At 41.8% G+C, this 21,536-nt stretch overlaps 1 protein-coding gene and 1 non-coding gene across 10 annotated transcripts in view; both read right to left on the bottom strand.

Annotated features, from left to right (window-relative positions):
* The window catches only part of usp45 (ubiquitin specific peptidase 45), a 161,280-nt gene that overhangs the window by 113,946 nt on the left and 25,798 nt on the right, over positions 1-21,536 (bottom strand). For all 9 annotated transcript variants that reach the window (XM_078212618.1, XM_078212616.1, XM_078212617.1 and 6 more), the window contains one exon: positions 17,724-17,821. In XM_078212618.1, coding sequence (XP_078068744.1) covers positions 17,724-17,821 — 98 coding nt within the window. The remainder of the gene's footprint in view (positions 1-17,723; positions 17,822-21,536) is intronic.
* On the bottom strand, positions 2,211-2,408 carry LOC144494504 (U2 spliceosomal RNA). The gene has a single exon (XR_013498075.1). It is a non-coding gene; the product is annotated as a U2 spliceosomal RNA (small nuclear RNA).

Raw genomic sequence — 21,536 nt, 5'->3', positions numbered from 1 at the left:
TGAAAGTGTGATCTTGCAAAATCTATTTTAATATCCAAAATTAAGATTCTAAATATGCTTCTACATATAGATTTTTTAATAACTACACAGTTGCGTAAAAGGGCAATAAAGCATAGTATCCCCACAGTCTAAATGTCCTGGTGGTAATAGCATTCCAGAGCACCAGGGTTTATTTCCCATAGTGCTTATGTGTTTTAAATATAAAAAGATTATAATCTATCAGCAAATTTGACCTTCAGTAAAGGCTATAGTTGAAGCCTTTATATGGGAAATCACAAACTATTGTTTAGAGAAAACAAACTTTTAACTCCAACAAGCATATTGTCAAATCATTTATAATGTATTGAATCTAAAAGCTAACTACTGTTTTGCAACAATCGTAACAAATAATGAGAAAACATTGACAGCAATAGGTCTCTACTATTATATAGAACGCTTTCAGTTAAGCAATCTCCAATTTAATAGCACACTGAATGAAATACAAAAGTTTGAACGATTGAGTGGGCAATACCAAAATAACACATTCATTTTAGTTTCAAGAATTTTATAAGAACCAACACTAAGGTGTTATCATCTATAATACCTTCAATTCAAGGTGTCAAATTTTTAAAAATTACATTTCACGGATACAAACTTTTCTTCTGAAGCAATTTTGGTATTATTGCATAACTTAGTCAACCTCATTCATTCGAGAAATCTAATTGTTAATACTTTTCAGCATTGTTTCTACCTGGCTCTCTTAAGAGTATCTCAAACATCTTTACCTACCCATAAAAAGAAATAAAAGCTAAAATAACATATCAGGTGTAACTGTGCAAAATTTCCTGTAACATGCTTAGTGATATTATACTTTGTAAAGGAGCAGTTTGTATTACACAGGATCGTGAAGCCTACTGATGCCTCCCTAACCTGACTTAAATTTTCCTACGCCTGATGAAATAGTCAAACATCATTGTATTTTATATCTTTGCTAATCTTCAATGCTAGGACTGTGGCTAGCTGCCTCTCCCCTAACTGCCATGTCTTCTTGATGCCGCTGCCAGGCTTCATATCTTGCTAGTGGAATACAACATTTAATGCATGAACTGCAGATTAATGCAATAGTTCAATGTTTCTGACCACAGTGCTCCCTTATTGCATCAGATTTATTTATTTGAACATTTAGGTTAAATGAATTAATAAATCTCTAGGTTTTGATGCAATATTAATCAGCGACACAATATAGTTTTACAACAGCAGTGCATATAAACTTACAGCTACTACTGAACATCAACAGATATTTCATCGTCATTTTTAAAATACATAACTTAAAAAGTGCACTTTCAAATTACCTACAGGATATTGTAATGGTACAGTTATCAAATTGTTTGCACTATGAACACAAAAATCACAGCCATATTTCCAAGAGTTGTGTATTTGCAATATAACTTCAAGTTCATTGCCTACTTTACAACAATGACTACAATTCAAAGTATACTACTGGCGCTTTGGCACAATCTGAGTTTGCGAAATATGTTATATAAACGCAAGCCTTCTATTTTTCTCTTCCTGCTCTGATATTTATATTTTATAAATGCAGTACAAGACAATCAACATAAACAAACATGACAACATTGAAGATCAATATAGTTGAAAAATAAAATTTTATCGGGCTCCTTTATACTGCAGCTCATGTCCTGGGAAATAATGCCAAACATGGGACCTCACTTCTATTCAGCAGGTCTGACAGCATCTGTGGGGAGGGAATAGAGCCAACGTTGAGTCTAGATGGCCCTTCTAGCTGCTCTGACAAAGGGTCACCTAGACTCAAAATGTTGGTTCTATTCTCTCCCCACAGATGCCGTCAGACCTGCTGAGATTTTAGAGCATTTTCTGTTTTGTTTCAGATTCCAGCATCCGCAGTATTTTGCTTTTATTCGCACTTCTATTTGTCTACCGGAAATTGGACAACTTGTGTTCAGGAATGCTATCGACATGAGAACCATCTATCTTCAGTCATTTGTACTGCACTGGAGTAAAACTGTTATAAAGTAAAATAACAGTTCAAAGTCATGGATAATTTCATTATAGCCAATGTCAGTTTTGTTGAATAGTTTTTTTTTGTATTTTTATTCCAATTCAATCAAATCAAGTCCAATTCAGAGTCTCAACAAGTTGAGACATTCCCGATCCAAGCTGACAAGACAGGGCTCTCACCTCCTGTCTTGGGCTTGATCTACATGATCCAAGCTAATTGGAGTAGGAATAGCCCCTCCTTCAAGGCTTGATCTCATTTGCATCTTAGCCAAAAGGCCGAGATGCCGCTTTTAAAAATTGCTTCAAATGAAGCTAAATGTAACCCAATGACTCCAACCAAGCACAGCATGTCGATACTACACTTGATCTTAGCCAAAAGGCCGAGAAGTTTTGTTGAATAGTTACAACAACAACAGAATTCCAGTCATCACTTTTAACTTAGTTCAGCTTGGCAGAATGCAAAGAAACTTAACCCCAGGATCTCAGGCCCCATTAAGGTGATTCTGGAACACAGAATGAAAAATTGAAGCACTCCTATATCATAGCTTTGCAGATTCTATTATTATTTCTTCTCTACTTTAAAGAATATAATTGTTACACTACATCAGGATAAAATAGCTCATATACTGAATTTGTTACATTTCATTATTCTACAGCAGGTTTACATCCCTAAAAGAAATTAAGCCTGAAACACAACAATATTGTCAAAAACAATCACAATATTAAAGCTATCATTCCAACATAGAGATATAACAAAATCACCAGTTTGCATTCACCACTGCTCCTTGTTCTGCAGAAAATGTCAGTCACACTTGTAAATTACTGGTCCCACTCATAACTAAACACCAGTGCTACTTCATTGAAAATTGTGCTCCCACATAAAATGGCACTTCTCTCATCAGTGTGCAGTAATTGGAATTCTGGAGCCACTGAATTGTACAGCTTTACTATCCACCTTGTTGAAAAGGTCAAAAGCCATTCTTGAGCAACATGGGGCTTAAGTGCTCATGTTAGACATACTGATTTTCAAGAAACAATTTTCAATTTGAGATCAGCACGAAAATTAGCAATTTCGTTTTTGCTTTTTGCCCATATAGTTTAACAAATATTTGAAAGAGAGAGTGCCTGCTTAAAATATTAAGTGAACTGTAGCACAATAATGGAATTCTCGCAAGCACATATGGGACAAAGCTTCATGAAAGGGCAGCCATTCACGTTAAATTTGACTACAGTGCTCCAACCCTTAAAATACAACTGCAGTCACCCGTACCCTTACTCATTATTTAATGCTAATGGTACTATTTAAATAAAAATGTTGAACACCAAACCGCTACAGAAACCGCTTCCAGTAAATGGATGTTGACCCACATACTTGACAATAATAAATAACAAAGCTTCAGTTTAAATACAGTGGGAGAGGTAAAAGGGGAATAGAAAATAATTAAAAATCACACTTCAAAGTATCTTTTCCATCCAAGCGCATGGATCTTTATGCAAATTTGAAATCCAATAACACTAAAATATGTATCTCCTAAAATAAAAGATATCAAAGTGGGTTAAGATCATTTAAAATTATTTATATTGATAATATCAACTATTGAATCATTTGTTTGTAGTGTTAATGATTTACAAACACATTAAACATGAAAAAACATGCAAGTGTATTACACTGCCAGTACCGCACCTGTTTTGGCAGTAACCAATTTTGTGAACTGTAACCTGTAAAGCTACAGTTGGCCTGCTATCCGACTGAAGAGTACAACATTCTGGGTGGCATATCTTGAAAAAAAAAGCCCTTGGCCTCGTCTTTTTATGTGGCTAATGAGATCTCTCTTTTCTCTGACAATCTGACAGCGTTCCCTAAACGAAGCTGGGCTAGTAACAGTGAGCCACTGAATTGGCAATGCATTGTTAGCAGCTGTTTACATTCTTTTGGGATCCCAGCATGGAGGTAGAAGGGGTGATTTCAACCGATTAATGTAATTACTGCAACCATTCATGTAGTAATAACATAATTAGAACATTTTTGCAGCTGAAGCCAAGTACAATGCAGATCGTATAGAAAACAGAGTTTACTGACAACCTACTTCCTTAATATTGCTATCTGATGCTGTGAAATTTTACTTTTGTGGTGAGTCTTTATAGGAAACCTTGGTTTACTGTGCACGACATAAAATAAAATATTAAAAGTCAATGCATGCATACACTTGTCATCAATTATTCTGGGCAAACTAATCTCATGTGGAATTTCTGACTTTACAGCAAGTATGGAATGTGTTTTATACATTGACATTTGATAAGTGTATTATGAACACAATGAGTTTGGCTTCTCTTTTATCACTCAGTTTGATCCATTCCAACTATATTTGTTACAACCTGTTTGTTACAGACCAATCACTCGATCCACGCTACAATGCACTTCCAGCAACCTGACTGCTGATTTTAAAAATGCATTATTGCAAAAAAATGCAAGTAGATTAACTGGAACCACCATAAGAAATAAAACAGTAGGTCATGCGGCCCCTCGAGCCTGCTCAGTAATTCAACAGGATCATGGCTGATTTGATATTCCTCACGTTCACTTTCCTGCCCTTTTCCCCGTAACCCTTGATTCCCTTGCTGATCAAGAATCTGTCTACCTTAGCCTTAAATATATACAAGGACTCTGCCTCTGTGAGACAAGGAGTTCCAAAGACTCCCAACCCTCAAAGAAGAAATTTCTCCTCATCTCAGTCTTAAATTGGCACCCGAGACTCTATTCTGAAATGAGGTCCTCTGGTCCTAGACTTTCCCAATGAAGGGAAACATCCTCTTGGCATTTACCCCGTCAAGCCCCTTAAAAATCCAATGGGGGTGACTCTCCCAGCCCGGTGCGCTACAGTCCCTTTTTGAATAGGAGTGTCACATTGGCATTTTCCAGTACTCCGGTACTTCTCCAAAATCCACGGATTGTTGGAAAATTATGAACAATGCAACCACTATCTCCACAGCTACTTCTTTTAGGATCCTAGGATGCGAGCTATCAGGGCCAGGTGACTTATTTGCCTTTAGCCCCATTCGTTTGTCTGATACGACATCTCTAGTACGGTGCTTAATTCCTCCCCATATTCTTTAGCATTAATGGGATGTTCAAAAGTATCTTCCACCGTAAAGACTGATGCAAAATATGTATTTAACTTCTCTGCCATTTCCTTGTTCCCAAAAATTATTTCCCCAGATTAAAGCCAATGTTCACTTCGACCTCTCTCTTCCTTTTTATATATTTAAAGATGCTCATATTGTTAGTTTTTATATTCCTCGCTAGTTTGCTCTCTTAGTTAATTTTCTCTCGTGTTATTATATTTTTAGTCCACCTTTGTTGATTTTAGAATTTATCCCAATCTTCGGGGCTTTCACTGACTTTTGTCTCCTTGTATGCTTTCTCTTTCAACTTGATACTCTCCTTAACTTCCTTGGTTAGCCATAGCTGGTTTACCCTTCTCTTCGAACCTTTTCTCCTTACAGGGATATATTTTTGCTGAGAGTCATGAATTACCTCCTTAAGTGTCTACCACTGTTTGCTTAATCTATCCCCCAGTCCACCTTAGCTAATTCTATCCTCGTTTCATTGTAATTCCCTTTATTTAAGTTAAACACAGTTGTTTCTGACCTAAGGGTGCACAGTGGTTAGCACTACTGCCTCACAGTGCCAGGGATCCAGGTTCAATTCCAGCCTTGGGTGACTGACTGTATGGAGTTTGCACATTTTCCCCATGTCTGCGTGGGTTTTCTCTGGGTGCTCCAGTTGCCTCCCACAGTCCAAAGATGTGCAGGTTAGATGGATTGGCCATGCCAACTTGCCCCCGAGTGTCCAAGGTTTTGTAGATTAGCATGATAAAAGGGCGTGGGGTTACAATCTGGGAGCTGCTGAGCCTGGGTAAGATGCTCTTTTGAAGAGTTGGTGCCAACTCCATGGATTGAATGACCTCCTTCTGCACTGTAGGAATTCTATGGTTCTAAGTTTCTCAATCTTCAACTGAATATAAAATTCTATCATGTTCTGATCACTATTTCGTAGGGGATCTTTTACTCAAATTATTGCTTAAACCTGCTTAATTACCCATTACCAGCTCCAAGATAGGCTGTTCCCTGGTTGGCTCCATGACATACTGCTCTAGGAAAGTATCCCTAATGGACTCTATGAATTTGTTGTTGTAGCTACACTTTCCAATAACTGGTCCCAGGGCATCAGTCCCGGTCCTGCCTAGGTGCAACACACACAATTTGTGCTGGTCCCACCTCCCCCAGGAACAGAAACCCTTCCCCTTGCATCATCTTTCTAGCTACATTTTCATTTGATATATCCTGCTATTTCTACTTTGATTAGCATGTGGTATTGCATTCCCTCACTTTATCCTGCTCTCCCATGCAGTGGAGCTAACCTTGCTGCAACAATTAAGCTGTTACTCTCCACTGAGAGGCTACTCCTGCCAACAGTATCCAAAGTGGTATATCTGCTTTGCTGGGAATGGCCACAGTGGGCTCCAGCCAGCCTAGTCCTCTTACTCTGCCTGGTGGTCACCCAATCCCTTTCTGCCTGTGAAGTCTCCGCCTGCAGTGTGACCAACTCTCTGTACGTGCTATCCACAATACTCTGGATGGTCCATGGTGCCAACAGCCACCACTCCAGCTCCAAAACCTGAGCTTCCACGAGACACATCCTGCGCACATGCTAGCCCCGGGCACTGGAAATATGCCTGGCCTCCCACATCGAGCATAAGGAGCAAACCACAGCTTTGTGCTCTCCTGCCATGACTTACTTTTTGGATTAAACCTTTACAGGACTCTTAAAATCAAATAATATCAATTACTTTGCAGCCCTTCTTACCTTGACCTCATTAATACAAAATATAGCCCTTACACAAAACCACAAAATAAAGACTTTACAAACAATTAGCAATAATAGTCATATAAATACTTACCTATGTACTCGCCCAATCAGTAGCTTCCACTTGCCCTGATTACTTTTGAATCCAGTGTCACCGAAGAGCTCCGCCTCTGGATTGAGTGATGGTACACTGGCTGCTCCTTTTAATGTTTTCCCTGCTCAGCTATTCCTCAAGATTTATTCTCTCGCTGACCTCAAAGTCCCTCTTTTCCTTTATTCTGCAATTTCCCTTAGACCTTACTTCTATTTTAAAGAGAAGTACTCACCAATCAGAGAACAGGGGGGACTGATCACCTCCTCCCTCTTTCACCCAACTCCAGCTGCACTCTAATGCAACAAGACCGCCCTGAAGGAGCCCTTCTTTTATGGCCCCTAACTCACGGTTTCTGAAACTGGATAAACCAGTTGTCTAATTAACTAGCTTCAGCTGAGAATGTGTAAACTCCTGTTTTAAAGCTGCAATTAAACTTCACCGAATCAAAAGAGCAACTTTTAGTTAATTGTTAAATTAAAGAACAAACTAGATTTTAAACTGTAATTTAGATTGAAATGATCCCTTAATTTAAATTCTTCCTTAAAATTTACCACTATTAAAGAGCCTGCACAGAATGGGTTGAATGGCCTCCTTCTGTACTATACTAAACTACAGTTTTGTGGGGGTCATAGAATCACAATGGCACAGAAGCAAGCAATTTAGTTCATGGAGTGCATGTCCATGGTGACTTGTTGTTATTGTCCCTTGTACCTCTGCTATTGTCTCCTCCGTTTGAATATTTTGCCTTATTCCAATCCTCTTGGCTCTCCTTTAAAGTTTTCATTTTCTACAACCTCTATGCTCACCTTCCCTAGCCCCACTTCTGGTAACTCAGTGAAATAATCTCACTCCTTTCCTCGGAGTGTCTGTACAGAATTAGATAGCATCCTTGATAGTTACCATCTTAATTTCAAGTCTCCTTGGCACTGCCCTCCTGTACACCCTTAATATTTTCCTCCATGTAAACTCTCTTACTCACCTTCCTGACATTACCCTCTCATGTTGTCTCTATTTCCCTGCATTTTGATGGTAGACAAGGCCAAGTCTGATCAGTTCCTTGTCATTCACATCCCCCCAGTCCCTTTCAACACCACTTCTTTCTTCACCCAACCTGGAAAAATCTCTCTGAGACATCTTCTGACTCCCAATTGCCTAGCCTTTGTATCTTCATTCGCCACACTACTTCTTTAGCTGTTGCTCTGCTCAATCATTCCTCTGCTTTTTTTCCTTTGTGTTGCGTTTCCTATTAAAGCCTTTACTGACTTCAGCTCTGGTCATACTCCATGGTATGTCCATACATCTTCAATACCTCAGGTTGAAGGGTATAGACCTGAACATTTTGCCACACAACTGGTTCAGTCAACTATCGGTGGATCTGGCTGAACTATTTCAAGAAATATTGAGCATTGCCCTCCTCCACCACAATTGTCCCAGCATCATCCTAAAATCTAAAGATAATCACTAGGCCTTTCTCCACTACCACTACTTTAAATTTTATCCTCCAGACTCTAACTCAAACAACTGTGAATGCCTTCTTTTGGTTCAACTCTTAATTTTCCAACAGTAACCAGATCACCTCCAACAATAGCTTTTTGTCACATCCAGTTACCCTGGAGTCCCCAAGGATCCATCCTTAGCTCTCGCCTCTTCCTCATCTTGGCAACATCATACAAAGACATAGGTTCTTTTTGGGAGAATCCCGACTAAGAATTTCCCGCCCATTTTTTGGGCATACTTACCCGAACAAATCTCCAACACTCTGTGCATCAGAGTGCCTCGTAAAGATTCACACTGCTAAGTGAGGGGTGGGGCCTCATCCCACTGGAGGTGTCCAAATCAACGCGTTAAGCAGGCCACTGCGCATACACCGATCTGTCAGTGAGGAGACCGGTGCATGCGCACTAGCCCCCTCATCGCCAGCTTTCCAATATTTACCCAAGCCTCCTCCCTGATTGCTTGCCTCCCCATTTCAATTGCTGGCTTCCCTTTGCACCCCCCTTTGCCCCCAACCTCCCGGAAGGGCCTCAACGGTCTCTGTTCCCACCAGCGGGGTGAGGACACCTTTTTTGATTTGATTTATTGTCACACGTATTAGAATACAGTGAAAAGCATTGTTTCTTGCGCGCTATACAGAAAGCATACAATTCATAGAGAGGAAAGGAGATTGCAGAATGTAATGTTACAGTCATAGCTGGGGTGTAGAGAAAGATCAACTTAGTGCGGGACAGGCCCATTCAAAAGTCTGATGGCAGCAATGAAGAAGCTGTTCTTAAGTCGGTTGGTACGTTACCTCAGACTTTTGTTTCTGTTCCCGTTAGTGGGGAACAGTTGTAAACCCCACTGGTGGGAACCTCTCCCGGTGGGAGGGGAGACGCTAGTGGGTCCGGAGAATACTGTCCCAGGCCAGCTAATCATATAGAAATTGCTATTTCCATATGGTAATCAGTTCCATGCTGATTGCTGGCGTGGAGCTGATTATGCTTATAAAAAAGGGCCTAGGAGACTCGCAACCGGCATCTGAGTCCCACTAAAGGAACCCCGCTAATGTTTCTCAGCCCGCTGCGCTACTTGAGCAGTGCAGAGGGCTGGGAGAATCTCGGCCATAATGTCAGTTGCCAAATGTATGCCAACAACATCCACCTCTACCTCTTCACCTTTTCTAATGACCCCTGTTATGCTTGCTTTGTCAACCTTCTTGACTAATTCAGCCATAGTTTCCTCCATTAAAACATATGGTATACCAAAGTTATTCTCTTCATACCCTTACCACCAGTTGCACTTCCCGAGCCACTGTCTCAGTTTGAAGTTGCGATCACTGCATGGTACTTGACTCATAACTGAGCTTCAGCCACATCATCTAACCATCACAAAGACTGGCTATTTTTGTATTTGAAACATTGCCTTCCACACCCCAACCTAAGAGCATCCACTACCAGACATGCCCCTGCTAATATCTATCACCATCAATGAATGCCTACCTGTTTATCCAATCCAATGCAGTTTAAATGTTGCTAGCCAAGTAATACCATCATAGATCTTATCTTCAAAGAATTATAAATGTTTAAGTTGCTTAACAGAGTACTCATTAATTTTGAACACAGCAATGGAAAAGGCAAGGATCAAAACACCAGTCTCACCATGTTGTGGAAAAACAGAGTAATGCAATTGCAGCCCTCAACTTACTGTTCAGCCAAGATTTGGGCTGAGACACACTGTCCTAGATTCATTCCTATAACAAACTGATATTCTGTAGTGAAGGAAAGATAACTTCTGCCTCTCTACCAAAACTTTTCATCCTGTATCAGAATAGCACTGATAAACCCCAAGATGACACAGGAAGAGAAAAACAACTAAAAATGTGGATAGGTTTGGACATTGGCCCTGAAATTTCAGAATACTTTAAGCCATTTCTGTTTTCGGAAAAAGAAAAAGGATCAACTTGAGCATCTTTCACATGTCCCAAGGCTTTTCATGGCCAATGCAGTACTTTTAAACTTTAGTTACTGTGATTATGCAAGGATACATGGCCAATATTTTTTTTTTATTCATTTGTGGGACATGGGCGTCACTGGCCATCATTTATTGCCCATCCCTAGTTGCCCTTGAGAAGGTGGTGGTGAGCCACTTTGTTGAATCGCTGCTGTCCATGTGTGTGGGTTGATCCACAATGCCATTAGGGAGGCAATTCCAGGATTTTGACCCATGCGACTGCGAATATGCATAAAGATCCCACAAACAGCAAAGTGATAAATAATTGGAACATCTGTTTTTGAGAGCTTTGGTTGATAAATAAACAGATCAGGACAACAGGAGAACTACAATCCTCTTTTTTGGATATTCCCCCTCATTATGGAAAAGATTCCATGGGAAGATTGGCTTCAGCATAATACCTCACCTAAGAGAGGCAATTTCTGAAGTACACCACATCCTTGATCCCGTACTTAAATTTCAGCCGAGGCTACACGGTCAAACTTTTAGCGTGGGGTTTGAACCTATAGCCCGACTCAGAAGAGAGATGAAATTACCCGTCCATTTCTGCACTTGACAGGGACAATGATGCAGGGCAATGAAAATTAATATAGTAGCTGAATGCGAGCTTAAAAACGTTTTTCACTAGAATCCAAAAATAACAATAACATAATGCACATGTTGCATTAATATAGTATAGTAATGCATAAAATAGTAAAACTCTATTACATTAAAGATATTTTTTGGAATAGATCATAGAGTTATTTCTGAAAATTGAGATAAATTCTACATTTGTAATTGTTTGGAGTCAAAGTAGATTAAATAACAAAAATATTTTCAATGAGCTTAGATCAGGTAGATATAATATCCATCTTGTATGTAAATGTTTGGATCATGCTTTTTTAACCCCCCAACTTTCTCTTGCCGTGTCCAATGCATCATTGCTATAACACAGGCAGTCACATGTATGTAGGGTGGTTTGGGGATGGTGAAACAAGACAGCAATCAAAGCTAGAGAAATAAATATAAATAACTTCTGCTAAGATATTGGTGACATTGAAGAAATGAGAAAGACCAGAGCTTTCTTAGCCCCCTCAGCAAGATTCTGAAGAATTGTATCCAAGCTAAAACTGGTATACAGCAAAATCCACTGGTATTGCATATACATCAACAGGTAGGACAGGCACACCTGATACCTTGCAAATCAATATCTCTCAGATTCAATAGAGCACTGCAGTCACTTGGGAGTCATCCAGTACCATGCTCTAATCATTAACCCATTTTTCAAGATGACTGCTTTCCATGAGAACTAGTAACAACAGATCACATGAAAAAAGGGCAAATTCAAATATCAGTCTGATGCCTCGAATAAGAACCAGGTATCGCAAACCACAGTGATTTTCACTGCTCCCAGTAAGCTGAAGAGACATACTTAGAAACAGTTTATGACCTGATATGTAGAACATATTTAACTTGTACATAATTTAATGCAGCTGTCCTTTCTTCTGGTAAACTAGCCTCACAACAAGACCAAATGCCATATAGTAACCATTGGATTGCAGTTTTACTATTTATAAAGTTAATCAATTGATAGCAGTCAGTTTGCAAATAGCAAGCCTATGCTCTTGCTTGTATTATTAGAGATGAAGGTAACAAGTAAAAAGCTTCTTTTTGCCAAGTGGAAGTGAAACACAAAAGCAAGGCAACTGGAGTTACTTTCAAGAAGGAACAGTCAGATTGAGATAGCTATTAGCAGTGACATATGAACATGATGCCTATCTATTCTCTTAGAGTAAATAGTACACACTAAAAAGGCAGAAGGCCAATTGTGATAATTTTAGAAAAATCAAACAAAACTTTACTTTTCTGCACAAGGGTTTATCAAAAATAGTTTGAATATTAAAATTTAATCAAATTCAATGTTCACCTTAAAAATAAGATGCAATGGAGAAGACTACTTCAGCATCAGTAGACAAAGACAATATCACTAATTACAGGAATTGCAAAAATTCTTTCATCTGACACAAAGAGGAGCAACTTAAAACAAATTTCCACACAAAAGAATAGCTGATGCAAAATTCTATTTTTGGTCATGCAGCCCCAACATAATCTGAAGCACATTTAATGGGAAGTATTGTTAAATAGAATCATGTCATGATTAATATCTGGCCATCCTATTACACTGGAGTAGAAGAAATACGATCAGGTGAAGGTCACAATGAAACAAACATATGAATTTGAACAGTACAACATGCAGCAGCTTGATTTTCTACATCAACAAAATATTCAAACATTCATTTAACTTCTTGAATCATATCTTGCATGAGTGCAATTTATTTATCACATACCATAAAATATAGATTATGTAATTAGCTTTCAGATATATTAAATTCCCTCGAGCATTCCTTCAATTGTTCATAGCACATCTGAATAAGAACATAAGAAATAGGAGCAGGAGTAGGCCATCTAGCCCCTCGGGCCTGCCCCGCCCTTCAACAAGATCATGGCTGATCTGAAGTGGATCAGTTCCACTTACCCGTCTGCTCCCCATATCCCTTAATTCCCTTATCGATCAGAAATCTATCTACCCGTGATTTAAACATATTCAACAAGGTAGCCTCCACCACTTCAATGGGCAGAGAATTCCAGAGATTCACTACCCTCTGAGAGAAGAAGTTCCCCCTCAACTCTGTTCTGAACCGGCCCCCACGTATTTTGAGGCTGTGCCCTCTAGTTCTGGTTTCCCTTCTAAGTGGAAAGAATCTCTCTACCTCTACCCTATCCAGCCCCTTCATTATCTTATATGTCTCTATAAGATCACCCCTCAGCCTTCTAAACTCCAATGAGTACAGACCCAATCTGTTCAATCTCTCTTCATAAGCTACACCCCTCATCTCCGGTATCAACCTGGTGAACCTTCTCTGCACTCCCTCCAAGGCCAATATATCCTTTATAGAAACATAGAAAACTACAGCACAAAACAGGCCCTTCGGCCCCACAAGTTGTGCCGAACATATCCCTACCTTTTAGGCCTACCTATAACCCTCCATCCTATTAAGTCCCATGTACTCATCCAGGAGTCTCTTAAAAGACCCTATTGAGTTTGCCTCCACCACCACTGACAGCAGCCGATTCCAGTCGCCCACCACCTTCTGTGTGAAAACCGTCCCCCTAACATTTCCCCTGTACCTACCCCCCAGCACCTTAAACCTGTGTCCCCTTGTAGCAGCCATTTTCACCCTGGGAAAAAGCCTCTGAGAGTCCACCCGAACTATGCCTCTCAACATCTTATACACCTCTATTAGGTCTCCTCTCATCCTACGTCTCGGCAAGGAGAAAAGACCGAGCTCCCTCAGCCTATCCTCATAAGGCATGCCACTCAATCCAGGCAACATCCTTGTAAATCTCCTCTGCACCCTTTCAATCTTTTCCACATCCTTCCTGTAATGAGGCAACCAGAACTGAGCACAGTACTCCAAGCGGGGTCTGACAAGGGTCTTATATAGCTGCATCATTATCCCCGGACTCCTAAACTCAATCCCTCGATTGATAAAGGCCAGCACACCATACGCCTTCTTAACCACCTCCTCCACCTGCGGAGCCGATTTTAGAGTCCTATGGACCCGGTCCCCAAGGTCCTTCTGATCCTCTACCGTACTAAGAGTCTTTCCCTTTATATTGTACTCCTTCATCCCATTTGACCTGCCAAAATGGACTACTACGCATTTATCTGGGTTGAAGTCCATCTGCCACTTCTCCGCCCAGTCTTGCATCCTATCTATGTCCCTCTGTAACTTCTGACATCCCTCCAGACTATCCACAAGCCCACCAACCTTTGTGTCATCAGCAAACTTACCAACCCATCCCTCCACTTCCTCATCCAGGTCATTTATGGAAATGACAAACAGCAAGGGTCCCAGAACAGATCCCTGGGGCACACCACTGGTGACCGACCTCCAATTAGAAAAAGACCCATCTATACACACTCTCTGCCTCCTTTGGGCAAGCCAGTTCTGGATCCACAGGGCAGCAGCCCCTTGGATCCCATGCCCTCTCACTTTTTCGAGAAGCCTTGCATGGGGGACCTTATCGAACGCCTTACTAAAATCCATATAAACCACATCTACCGCTTTCCCTTCGTCAATGTGTTTAGTCACATTGAACTCCACCAGGCTCGTAAGGCACGATCTGCCCTTGACAAAGCCATTCTTGAGCATACTAAACCTCTCTAAATGCTCATAAATCTTGTCCCTCAGGATCTTCTCCATCAGCTTACCAACCACTGAGGTTAGACTCACCGGTCGGTAATTTCCTGGGCTATCCCTATTCCTCTTCTTGAAAATAGGAACCACATCCGCAATCCTCCAATCCTCCGGCACCTCTCCCGTCTCCATCGACGACGCAAAGATCATCGCCAGAGGCTCTGCAATCTCTTCCCTCGCCTCCCACAGTAACCTGCGATACATCCCATCCGGACCCGGCGACTTATCTATCTTGATGCCATTTAGAGATTCCAGCACAACCTCTTTGTTAAAGTCCACATACTCAATCTTTTCAGTCCACCGCAAGCCCACAGTACATCCACCCATGTCCTTCTTCTCTGTGAAAACCGAGGCAAAATACTCATTAAGCACCTCTGCCATTTCTACTGGTTCCGTACAGATTTTCCCGCCTTCACCTTTTATAGGCCCTATTCCTTCACATCTCATCCTTTTACGCTTCACATATTTATAGAACGCCTTAGGGTTTTCCTTAATTCTACTCGCCAAGGCCTTCTCATGACCCCTTCTGGCTCTCCCAATTTCCTTCTTTAGTCCCTTCCTACAAGCCGTATACTCATCTAGATCCCTATCTTCGCCAAGCTCTCTGAACCTTTTGTACGCTTTCCTTTTCTTCTCGACTAGGTCCCGCACAGCTTTCGTGCACCACGGTTCCTTTAACCTATCAACTCCTCCCTGTCTGCTCGGAACATTGTCCTGTAGAACCCTAGACAGACATTCCTTGAAAAACTGCCACCTCTCTTCAGTACATTTCCCCGAGAATACCTCCTTCCAATTTACTCCACTAATTTGCTGCTTTATGTCTTCATATTTCCCCATACTCCATATAAACGCTTTCCTAGCTTGCCTGATCCTTTCTTTTTCCAATGCAAGCATAAAGGAGATAGAGTTATGATCGCTATCCCCAAGATGCTCGCCCACAGAGATCTGACACCTGTCCAGGCTCATTGGTCAGTATCAGATCAAGTACAGCCTCTCCTCTTGTAAGCTTGTCCACATGCTGTGTCAGGAAACCCTCCTGAACACACCTAACGAACTACTCCCCATCCAATCCCCTTACCCTAGGGATATTCCAATCTACGTTTGGGAAATTAAAGTCTCCCATCACAACAACTCTGCTACTATTGCAACTCTCCAGGATCTGTTTCCCTATCTGCTCCTCCACCTCCCTGTCACTATTGGGCGGCCTATAGAAAACTCCCAGCAAAGTGATCGACCCCTTCCCACTCCGAACTTCCACCCACAGAGACTCTGTGGACAATCCCTCCACAGCATACACCTTCTCTACAGCTGTGACACTATCCCTGATCAGCAGTGCCACTCCACCCCCTCTCTTGCCTCCCTCCCTGTCCTTCCTGAAACATCTGAATCCCGGCACCTGTAGTATCCAGTCCTGTCCCTGAGACATCCAAGTCTCCGTAATGGCCACCGCATCACATTTCCAGGCATCAATCCACGCTCTGAGCTCATCCCCTTTATTCACTATACTCCTGGCATTAAAGTAAACACATCTTAATCCTTTGGTCTGAGCTCTCCCCTTCTCTATCCCCCCGTCCATCCTCCCTCTTGCACCATCTATAACCCTTCTCTGTTTGCGAGCTAACTTCCTCGCTCCCAGTCACCTCGTCTCGATCCCCTCCCCCCAACCTATCTAGTTTAAACTCTCCCCAGTAGCCTTAGCCAACCTTCCTGCCAGGATATTGGTCCCCCTGGGATTCAAGTGCACCCGTTTTTTGTGTACAGGTCACACCTGCCCCTAAAGAGGTCCCAATGATCCAGGAACCTGAATCCCTGCCCCCTGAGCCACACATTCATCCTCCACCTCACTCCATTCCTGCCCTCACCCTCCTGTGGCACAGGCAGCAATCCTGAGATTACTACCTTTGCTTTCCTCCTTCTCAGCTGTCTCCTTAATTCCCTATACTCTCTTTTCATGACCCCTTCCCCCTTCCTTCCCACATCAGCGGTACCAATATGCACCGCTACCTCTGGCTCCTCTCCCTCCCCCCTCAGGATTTCTGGGAGTCGACCAGCGACATCCTGGATCCCGGCCCCAGGGAGGCAGACCACCATCCGAGACTCCCGCCTGCGTCCGCAAAAACGCCTGTCTGACCCCCTTACCATCGAGTCCCCGATTAACACTGCCTTCCTCCCCTTTTCCTTAGCCCTCTGAGTTACAGGGCTGGACTCCACTCCAGAGACATGGCCACTGCTGCTTCCCCCAGGCGGGCTGTCCCCCCCAGTAGTACTCAGGCAGGAGTACTTGTTGTGTAGGGGCACATCCCCCGGGGTGCTCTCAATCACCCGAGCTTTACCCTTCCTGGCCGTCACCCACTTGGCCTCCACCCGTGGCCCTGGTGTGACCACCTGATGATAGCTCTTGTCTATCACCTCCTCATTCTCCCTTGACAGCCTAAGATCCTCGAGCTGCACTTCCAGCTCCTTAACACGGCCCCTCAGGAACCGCAGCTCAACACACCCCTCACAGATGTGGATGTCCGGGAGGCCAGATGCCTCCAGGACCTCCCACATCCTACACTGGGAACAACACAGTGGCTTCACACTCATATTTGCCCCTTTATACCAAGGCACACAGAAAAGTAAACAAGAATGAAAAAAACTCACCCCTGCTCGCCCTGTCCCCCGAAGCCCTGTGAGCCAAAGCCCTTATAGCTCACACTCTGCTTCCCACACTCTCCGCTGCCCGCTCCCGACGCTGTCCGCTGTATACTGCAGCCTACCTTTTATACTTTGCGCGCTTAAAAAACCCTTCCCAGACTCCTTAGCAGCCCACTTCCGGTTTTCACTTTAAACTTAAAATACTACTACAAAAGTGAAAGCCAAAAAAACCACACTAACTGACTAAATAAATAAATGAATAAATCTCTCACCAGCACTCCTGCCTCAAATCACTCCCTCTCTGCTTGCTCCAGTGGAACAATAATTTATTATCCTTAAAGTTCAGTGTATTGAATGTGATACATGCAAAAAGCTTTACCTGAATGGGTCTTAGTAGCATGTTTTTGCAGAAAATCCAGCAAATGAGCAAGAACCTTTTTATTGCATGGTATCAATTCCTCATCACACTCATAGCACCTGTGAATTTCAAAGATTTAAAAGAAACAATGCTGAAGAATAAATTCTGTACAGTATTTATTTTAAAAGTACAGTCTTTTAGTTTATTTTTGGCTTTCATATCAAAAATCACAATGGATGAAACACAATCTGAATTAAACATCTCTTAATACAGAATAATTATCAAAGTTTATTTATTAGTGTCACAAGTAGGCACACATTAACACTGCAATGAAGTTATTGTGAAAATCCCCTAGTCGCCACACTCTGGCGCCTCTTTGGCTATACTGAGGGCCAATGCACCTAACCAGTACGACTTTCGGACTGAGAGAGGAAACTGGAACACCTGGAGGAAACTCACACAGACACAGGGGGAACATGCAGACTCTGCACAGACAGTGACCCAAGCTGGGAATCGAACCGGGTCCCTGGCGCTGTGCGGCAACACTGCTAATCACTGTGCCACCGTGGCGCCCTCAGGGCGACTTTAATTATCATAATATAACCTGGATGGTCCCCAAAGGACAGATGGGGGCACAATTTTGAAAACATGTTCAGAAGAATTTTCTACATTGATAGGTTTCCAGTTCAACAAGGAAGAGAAGAGATGCTTCAGGTACAATCAAAGTATATTCCCATGGAAGGTAGAACAAACAAAGTCAGACCTCCCTAGATGATGAAAGAGACACAGAGCAAAAGGGCAGCAAAAAGGTGCAAATGACAGATGTCAGGGTGATAATTCAGGTGAGAATCAGGCTGAATATACAAAGTTTATAGGGGAATTTAAAAAATGAATAAGAGTAGCAAAAACAGAGAATGTAAAGAGACTGTCCGCCAAAATGAAAGAGAATCCAATGGTCTTCCACAGGCATTTAAAAAATAGGGGATTTACACAAGCAGAGAGTCTGGATTAAGTACTACATGATAATTTTGGATCTGTACTTACCAAGGAAAAAGATGCTGCCAAAATCAGTGAATGAGATAGTTAAGACATTGGACGAGCTAAAAACCACCTTCTCATTAGAACTAGGAAAAGTTGGAAACATATTAAGTTTTAAAGAGAGGATTTTAAACAAGAGAGATGAAAGGGACAGAGTGCACAGACCCAACAGATAAGGCTAGAGGCTACAAATATATTACAGAGGTTACAAAAATAGGAAAAAGAAAAATTAAACCCTCTGTATCTGAACGTACATAGCATTCATAAAAAAACATGAATTGACAGCATAAATAGAAATAAACATGTATGATCTGAGAGCCATTAAAGAGACATGGCTGTAGGATAACAAAAACTAGGACCTGAATATTCAAGGGTACATGACAGTTAGGAAGGACAGGAAGCCAAGAAAATGTGGAGGAATAGTTCTGTTAATGACATTGATACAACAGAGAGAGAGGATCTTGGTTCTAGAGGTCAAGATGCAGAATCAGTTTGGGTAGAGATGAGAAATGGTAAAGATAAGAAGTCACTTGTTGAAGCGGTTTATAAGCCCCCTAATAGTAACCACACTAGAGGATAGGGTACACATTGAAATAATGGGGTCTTGTGATAAAAGCAAAGCAATAATCACGGGTAACTCTAATCTACGTAAAGAGTGGATAAATCAGATGGCAAAGGTAGCCTGGATGATAAATTCAGGCAATTTCTGACAGCAGTGCATCCCAGCACCAACCAGAGAGCAGGCTGTACTAGATCTGGTAACGTGCAATGAGACAGGATTAATTAATGACATCATAGCAAAGGTAGCCCAAGATAGCAGCGATCTTAATACGACTGAATTGCACATTCAGTTGAAGGGAGAGAGGAGTGGATCCAAGACAAGTTTTTAAAAACGTAAATAAGGACAATTATGGGAACATGAGACAGGGCTGAAGTGAACTAGGAAATTAGGTTAAGGGATAGGTGGCAGGCATTTAAGGAGCTATTTCAGAATGCTCAGAAAAGATAGCATCAACTTGAAAGAAAAAGCATATAATTCTGCAAAGATAAGTGGCAGGTCAGAAGATTGTACAGATATAAAGAACAGCGAAGAATGACAGTTGCAATTAAATGACAAGAGGATCCGTGGTGCATTATCAAAGATAGTGATAATGGGACAAGTACAGAACCAAAAGGCAAGTTTAGAGAGGGTGAGAATTTCAGAATGCTGAACAGCTAGCACAAGAGAAAAATGAGTTAAAACCAAAACCTGCAAAAACAAAGGAAACAGAATCAAGGCAAAGATTACGGTCTGAAATTGCTGAACACAATGTTGAGTCCAGAAAATCATACACCGAATTGGAAGATGAGATACAGTTGCCCGCGCTTATGTTGAGCTTCATTGGAACTCTAACGTTCCATTCAACACTTAACATTCCATTAAAAATCTCCTATCTTCCATCTCAGAGTCAGAGTTTTACAACCCTTTGGCCCATCATGTCTGCTCCAGCCATCAAACAGCTACCTATTCTAATCACATTTTCCAGCACTTAGTCCGCAGCCTTGCATGCTATGGCATTTCAAGTGCTCATCTAAATGCTTCCTAAATGTTGTGAAGGTTCCTGCCTCTATCACCCTTCAGGCAGTGAGATCCAGATTCCCACCATCCTCTGGGTGAAAAGGGTTTTCCTCAAATCCCCTTACAAAGAACAAAGAACAATACAGCACAGGAACAGGCTCTTCGGCCCTCCAAGCCCGTGCCGCTCCCTGGTCCAAACTAGACCATTCTTTTGTATCCCTCCATTCCCACTCGTTCATTACCTTAAATCTATGCCCCCTGGTTATTGACCCCTCTATTAAGAGGAAAAGTTTCTTCCTATCCAAGTCCCTCATAATTTTGTACACCTCAATCGTTTCCCCTCAGCCTTCTCTGCTCTAAGGAAAAACCTACTCAGCTGGGGACGTTTCATAACAAACGCTCAAGCCCAAGCAACATCCTGTTGAACCTCCTCTGCACCCTTTCTAGTGCAATCATATCCTTTCCAAAGTGTGGTGACCAGAACTGCACACAGTGCTCTAGCTGTGGCCTAATGAATGTTTTATACGGCTCCATCATAAAATAAAGAGCAACATAAAGAGTGATTTGAACAGATGACCAAAAGCAGTAGGGAAAGAGAGGTAAAGGGCCCAAGAGGTTTAGGGAGGGAATTTCAGAGCTTAGGGTTTAGCAAGTTGAATGTATGGCATTCAATGGTACGGTGATTAAAATTGAGGATGCTCAAGAGCTGGAAGTCCATAGATATCTGGAGGGTAGAGAGAGAGCAGCAAGACCATGGAGGGAATTGAAAACAAGGATGAGTATACAACATCAAAGTATTGCCAGTAGGTCAGAGAGCCCATGGGTGATGGGTGCACAGGATTTGGAGGTTAGAATACTCACAGCAGATTTTGATGAGCTTAAGTTTATATAGGGTGGAAGATGGGAGGTTGGCCAGGAAAACATTTGAATAATCAAGTTTATAGATAAAAAAGGATGGATGTGGTGAGGCAAAGGAGCAGAAAGACAATGTTACAGAGCTGGAAGTTGGTTGTCTTCATGATAGAGTGGGAAGCTGAGCTCAGGGTCAAAGAGGGGCAAAGGGTTGTGGAAAGTTGCGTATCAAGACCACGAATAAGGAGAAGGATAGAGATAGTAGCTAGGAAACAGAGTTTGCAGCAGAGATCAAAGATAATAGTTTGTTCTTCTGAATATACAGTCAGAGGAAATTTCTGTTCATCCAGTAGTGGATGTTTGACGAGCTGTGTGAAAATGAGAGC

The sequence above is a fragment of the Mustelus asterias genome, chromosome 5 (assembly GCF_964213995.1).
Source record: "Mustelus asterias chromosome 5, sMusAst1.hap1.1, whole genome shotgun sequence".
NCBI lineage: Eukaryota > Metazoa > Chordata > Chondrichthyes > Carcharhiniformes > Triakidae > Mustelus > Mustelus asterias.
Note: the sequence above shows the minus strand (reverse complement) of the source record. Positions and strands in the feature narration are given on the sequence as shown.